The sequence below is a fragment of the Lampetra planeri genome, unplaced genomic scaffold, assembly GCF_965212315.1.
Source record: "Lampetra planeri unplaced genomic scaffold, kcLamPlan1.2.h2 scaffold_1028, whole genome shotgun sequence".
Classification (NCBI taxonomy): Eukaryota; Metazoa; Chordata; class Hyperoartia; order Petromyzontiformes; family Petromyzontidae; genus Lampetra; species Lampetra planeri.
Genome location: NW_027613737.1, coordinates 3,331 through 10,000, shown reverse-complemented (window position 1 = coordinate 10,000; position 6,670 = coordinate 3,331). Strand labels below are relative to the sequence as shown.

Sequence of the window (6,670 nt, the reverse complement as noted above, 5' to 3'; positions counted from 1 at the left end):
GACCCCTGGTAGAAGGCGGGGTACCTCCCCTGGTCCCCAGGGAACTGCTCACGGAACGTGGCGATGAAGCTCCTACTAGTGTAGTAGTGTAGTACTAGTACTAGTGTGCTAGTACTGGTGTAGTAGTGTAGTACTAGTACTAGTGTGCTAGTACTGCTACCTGGCTGTAGGACCCCTGGTAGAAGGCGGGGTACCTCCCCTGGTCTCCAGGGAACTGCTCACGGAACGTGGCGATGAAGCTACGACTAGTGTAGTAGTGTAGTACTAGTACTAGTGTGCTAGTACTGGTGTAGTAGTGTAGTACTAGTACTAGTGTGCTAGTACTGCTACCTGGCTGTAGGACCCCTGGTAGAAGGCGGGGTACCTCCCCTGGTCTCCAGGGAACTGCTCACGGAACGTGGCGATGAAGCTACGACTAGTGTAGTAGTGTAGTACTAGTACTAGTGTGCTAGTACTAGTGTAGTAGTGTAGTACTAGTACTAGTGTGCTAGTACTGCTACCTGGCTGTAGGACCCCTGGTAGAAGGCGGGGTACCTCCCCTGGTCTCCAGGGAACTGCTCACGGAACGTGGCGATGAAGCTACGACTAGTGTAGTAGTGTAGTACTAGTACTAGTGTGCTAGTACTAGTGTAGTAGTGTAGTACTAGTACTAGTGTGCTAGTACTGCTACCTGGCTGTAGGACCCCTGGTAGAAGGCGGGGTACCTCCCCTGGTCCCCCGCGAACTGCTCACGGAACGTGGCGATGAAGCTCCTACTAGTGTAGTAGTGTAGTACTAGTACTAGTGTGCTAGTACTAGTGTAGTAGTGTAGTACTAGTACTAGTGTGCTAGTACTGCTACCTGGCTGTAGGACCCCTGGTAGAAGGCGGGGTACCTCCCCTGGTCCCCAGGGAACTGCTCACGGAACGTGGCGATGAAGCTCCTACTAGTGTAGTAGTGTAGTACTAGTACTAGTGTGCTAGTACTGGTGTAGTAGTGTAGTACTAGTACTAGTGTGCTAGTACTGCTACCTGGCTGTAGGACCCCTGGTAGAAGGCGGGGTACCTCCCCTGGTCCCCCGCGAACTGCTCACGGAACGTGGCGATGAAGCTACGACTAGTGTAGTAGTGTAGTACTAGTACTAGCGTGCTAGTACTGCTACCTGGCTGTAGGACCCCTGGTAGAAGGCGGGGTACCTCCCCTGGTCCCCCGCGAACTGCTCACGGAACGTGGCGATGAAGCTACGACTAGTGTAGTAGTGTAGTACTAGTACTAGCGTGCTAGTACTGCTACCTGGCTGTAGGACCCCTGGTAGAAGGCGGGGTACCTCCCCTGGTCCCCCGCGAACTGCTCACGGAACGTGGCGATGAAGCTACGACTAGTGTAGTAGTGTAGTACTAGTACTAGCGTGCTAGTACTGCTACCTGGCTGTAGGACCCCTGGTAGAAGGCGGGGTACCTCCCCTGGTCTCCAGGGAACTGCTCACGGAACGTGGCGATGAAGCTGGTGACGTCGCCCAGAGGGTCACTCACTCGCAGGCGGGGGTCGGATCTCCAGAGACGCAACGCAAACCTGCACCACCACCACCACCAACAACAACAACACAACAACCATAACCACAACTATAACTACCACCACCACAACTATAACCACCACAACCACCATCACAACCACCACAACTATAACTACCACAACTATAACTACCACCACCACAACTATAACCACCACAACCACCATCACAACCACCACAACTATAACTACCACAACTATAACTACCACAACTATAACTACCACCACAACTATAACTACCACAACTATAACCACCACAACTATAACTACCACAACTATAACCACCACAACTATAACTACCACAACTATAACCACCACAACTATAACCACCACAACTATAACTACCACAACTATAACCACCACTACTATAACTACCACCACAACTATAACCACCACAACTATAACCACCACAACTATAACTACCACAACTATAACCACCACCACAACTATAACCACCACAACTATAACTACCATAACAACACCACAACTATAACCACCACAACCATCACCACAACGACAACCACCACAACTATAACCACCACAACCACCATCACAACCACCACAACTATAACTACCACAACTATAACTACCACAACTATAACTACCACCACAACTATAACTACCACCACAACTATAACCACCACAACTATAACTACCACAACTATAACTACCACAACTATAACTACCACCACAACTATAACCACCACCACAACTATAACCACCACAACTATAACTACCACCACAACTATAACCACCACAACTATAACTACCACAACTATAACCACCACTATAACCACCACAACTACCACCACAACCATAACAACCACAACTATAACCACAACCACAACCACTTCAACCACCACAACCACCACAACCACCACCACCACAACCACAACTATAACCACAGCTTTAACTACCACAACTATAACCACCACCACAACCACAGCTATAACCACCAACATCACCACCACCATCACAACCACCACCACCACCACCACCACAACTATAATCACCACCACCACCACCACCACAACTATAACCACCGCCACCATCACAACCACCACCACCACAATAATAACCACCACCACAACCACAGCTATAACCACCAACATCACCACCACCATCACAACCACCACCACCACCACAACTATAATCACCACCACCACCACCACAACTATAACCACCGCCACCATCACAACCACCACCACCACAATAATAACCACCACCACAACCACAGCTATAACCACCAACATCACCACCACCATCACAACCACCACCACCACCACAACTATAATCACCACCACCACCACCACAACTATAACCACCGCCACCATCACAACCACCTCCACCACAATTATAACCACCACCACAACTATAACCACCAACATCACCACCTCCATCACAACCACCACCACCACCATCACAACTATAATCACCACCACCACCACCACCACAACTATAACCACCGCCACCATCACAACTATAACCACCAACATCACCACCATAACCACCACAACCAAAACCAACCAAAACCACCACAACCACCACAACCATAACTATAATCACCACAACCACCACCACAACCACTACTGTAACCACAACCACCACCACCACCACAACCACATCGGAAATCACAACATGCACAAGTAGTGACCTATGGAGTCACCTGTAAAGGGGGTAGTGTCTAGGGGGTACTAGGGGTAGTGTCTAGGGGGTACTAGGGGTAGTGTCTAGGGGGTACTAGGGGTAGTGTCTAGGGGGTACTAGGGGTAGTGTCTAGGGGGTACTAGGGGTAGTGTCTAGGGGGTACTAGGGGGAGTGTCTAGGGGGTACTAGGGGTAGTGTCTAGGGGGTACTAGGGGTAGTATCTAGGGGGTACTAGGGGTAGTGTCTAGGGGGTACTAGGGGTAGTATCTAGGGGGTACTAGGGGTAGTGTCTAGGGGGTACTAGGGTAGTGTCTAGGGGGTACTAGGGGAGTGTCTAGGGGGTACTAGGGGGAGTGTCTAGGGGGTACTAGGGGTAGTGTCTAGGGGGTACTAGGGGTAGTGTCTAGGGGGTACTAGGGGTAGTGTCTAGGGGGTACTAGGGGTAGTGTCTAGGGGGTACTAGGGTAGTATCTAGGGGGTACTAGGGGTAGTGTCTAGGGGGTACTAGGGGAGGTGTCTAGGGGGTACTAGGGGAAGTGTCTAGGGGGTACTAGGGGAGTGTCTAGGGGGTACTAGGGTAGTGTCTAGGGGGTACTAGGGGTAGTGTCTAGGGGGTACTAGGGGTAGTGTCTAGGGGGTACTAGGGTAGTGTCTAGGGGGTACTAGGGGTAGTGTCTAGGGGGTACTAGGGGAGTGTTTAGGGGGTACTAGGGGTAGTGTCTAGGGGGTACTAGAGGTAGTGTCTAGGGGGTACTAGGGTAGTGTCTAGGGGGTACTAGGGGAGTGTCTAGGGGGTACTAGGGGTAGTGTCTAGGGGGGTACTAGGGTAGTGTCTAGGGGGTACTAGGGGAGTGTCTAGGGGGTACTAGGGGTAGTGTCTAGGGGGTACTAGGGTAGTGTCTAGGGGGTACTAGGGGTAGTGTCTAGGGGGTACTAGGGGTAGTGTCTAGGGGGTACTAGGGGTAGTGTCTAGGGGGGTACTAGGGGTAGTGTCTACGGGGTACTAGGGGAAGTGTCTAGGGGGTACTAGGGGTAGTGTCTAGGGGGTACTAGGGTGTGTCTAGGGGGTGTATCTAGGGGGTGTATCTAGGGGGTGTATCTAGAGGGTGTATCTAGGGGGTGTGTCTAGGGGGTGTATCTAGGGGGTGTGTCTAGGGGGTGTATCTAGGGGGTGTATCTAGGGGGTGTATCTAGGGGGTGTATCTAGGGGGTGTGTCTAGGGGGTATGTCTAGGGGGTGTATCTAGGGGGTGTATCTAGGGGGTGTGTCTAGGGGGTGTGTCTAGGGGGTGTATCTAGGGGGTGTATCTAGGGGGTGTATCTAGGGGGTGTATCTAGGAGGTGTATCTAGGGGGTGTGTCTAGGGGGTGTATCTAGGGGGTGTATCTAGGGGGTGTATCTAGGGGGTGTATCTAGGGGGTAGTGTCTAGGGGGTGTGTCTAGGGGGTGTATCTAGGGGGTGTATCTAGGGGGTGTGTCTAGGGGGTAGTGTCTAGGGGGTGTGTCTAGGGGGTGTATCTAGGGGGTGTATCTAGGGGGTGTGTCTAGGGGGTGTATCTAGGGGGTGTATCTAGGGGGTAGTGTCTAGGGGGTGTGTCTAGGGGGTGTATCTAGGGGGTGTATCTAGGGGGTGTGTCTAGGGGGTGTATCTAGGGGGTGTGTCTAGGGGGTGTGTCTAGGGGGTGTATCTAGGGGGTGTATCTAGGGGGTGTATCTAGGGGGTGTGTCTAGGGGGTGTGTCTAGGGGGTGTGTCTAGGGGGTGTGTCTAGGGGGTGTGTCTAGGGGGTGTATCTAGGGGGTGTATCTAGGGGGTGTGTCTAGGGGGTGTATCTAGGGGGTGTATCTAGGGGGTGTATCTAGGGGGTGTATCTAGGGGGTGTGTCTAGGGGGTGTATCTAGGGGGTGTATCTAGGGGGTGTATCTAGGGGGGGTATCTAGGGGGTAGTGTCTAGGGGGTGTATCTAGGGGGTGTATCTAGGGGGTGTGTCTAGGGGATGTGTCTAGGGGGTAGTATCTAGGGGGTGTATCTAGGGGGTGTGTCTAGGGGGTGTGTCTAGGAGGTGTGTCTAGGGGGTGTGTCTAGGGGGTGTGTCTAGGGGGTGTATCTAGGGGGTGTATCTAGGGGGTGTGTCTAGGGGGTGTGTCTAGGGGGTGTGTCTAGGGGGTGTGTCTAGGGGGTGTGTCTAGGGGGTGTATCTAGGGGGTGTATCTAGGGGGTGTGTCTAGGGGGTGTGTCTAGGGGGTGTGTCTAGGGGGTGTGTCTAGGGGGTGTATCTAGGGGGTGTGTCTAGGGGGTGTGTCTAGGGGGTGTATCTAGGGGGTGTGTCTAGGGGGTGTGTCTAGGGGGTGTATCTAGGGGGTGTGTCTAGGGGGTGGGTCTAGGGGGTGTATCTAGGGGGTGTGTCTAGGGGGTGTATCTAGGGGGTGTATCTAGGGGGTGTATCTAGGGGGTGTATCTGGGGGGTGTGTCTAGGGGGTGTGTCTAGGGGGTGTGTCTAGGGGGTGTATCTAGGGGGTGTATCTAGGGGGTGTATCTAGGGGGTGTGTCTAGGGGGTGTGTCTAGGGGGTGTGTCTAGGAGGTGTGTCTAGGGGGTGTGTCTAGGGGGTGTGTCTAGGGGGTGTATCTAGGGGGTGTGTCTAGGGGGTGTGTCTAGGGGGTGTGTCTAGGGGGTGTGTCTAGGGGGTGTGTCTAGGGGGTGTGTCTAGGGGGTGTATCTAGGGGGTGTATCTAGGGGGTGTGTCTAGGGGGTGTGTCTAGGTGGTGTGTCTAGGGGGTGTATCTAGGGGGTGTGTCTAGGGGGTGTGTCTAGGGGGTGTATCTAGGGGGTGTGTCTAGGGGGTGTGTCTAGGGGGTGTATCTAGGGGGTGTGTCTAGGGGGTGGGTCTAGGGGGTGTATCTAGGGGGTGTGTCTAGGGGGTGTATCTAGGGGGTGTATCTAGGGGGTGTATCTAGGGGGTGTATCTGGGGGGTGTGTCTAGGGGGTGTGTCTAGGGGGTGTGTCTAGGGGGTGTATCTAGGGGGTGTATCTAGGGGGTGTATCTAGGGGGTGTGTCTAGGGGGTGTGTCTAGGGGGTGTGTCTAGGGGGTGTATCTAGGGGGTAGTGTCTAGGGGGTGTATCTAAAAGGTGTGTCTAGGGGGTGTATCTAGGGGGTGTATCTAGGGGGTGTGTCCAGGGGGTGTGTCTAGGGGGTGTGTCTAGGGGGTGTATCTAGGGGGTGTATCTAGGGGGTGTATCTAGGGGGTGTGTCTAGGGGGTGTATCTAGGGGGTAGTGTCTAGGGGGTGTATCTAGGGTGTAGTGTCTAGGGGGTGTATCTAGGGGGTGTGTCTAGGGGGTGTATCTAGGGGGTGTATCTAGGGGGTGTATCTAGGGGGTGTGTCTAGGGGGTGTGTCTAGGGGGTGTGTCTAGGGGGTGTATCTAGGGGGTGTGTCTAGGGGGTGTGTCTAGGGGGTGTGTCTAGGGGGTGTATCT

General features: G+C 53.4%; 1 protein-coding gene across 1 annotated transcript in view; it reads right to left on the bottom strand.

Annotated features, from left to right (window-relative positions):
* FAF2 (Fas associated factor family member 2) overlaps positions 1–1,601 on the bottom strand; it is a gene marked incomplete at both ends in the record, with an annotated part of 16,214 nt that extends 14,613 nt beyond the window's left edge. Inside the window, one exon of the mRNA XM_078621518.1 lies at positions 1,404–1,601. Coding sequence (XP_078477644.1) covers positions 1,404–1,601 — 198 coding nt within the window. The remainder of the gene's footprint in view (positions 1–1,403) is intronic.
* Positions 1,602–6,670: the final 5,069 nt, after the last annotated feature.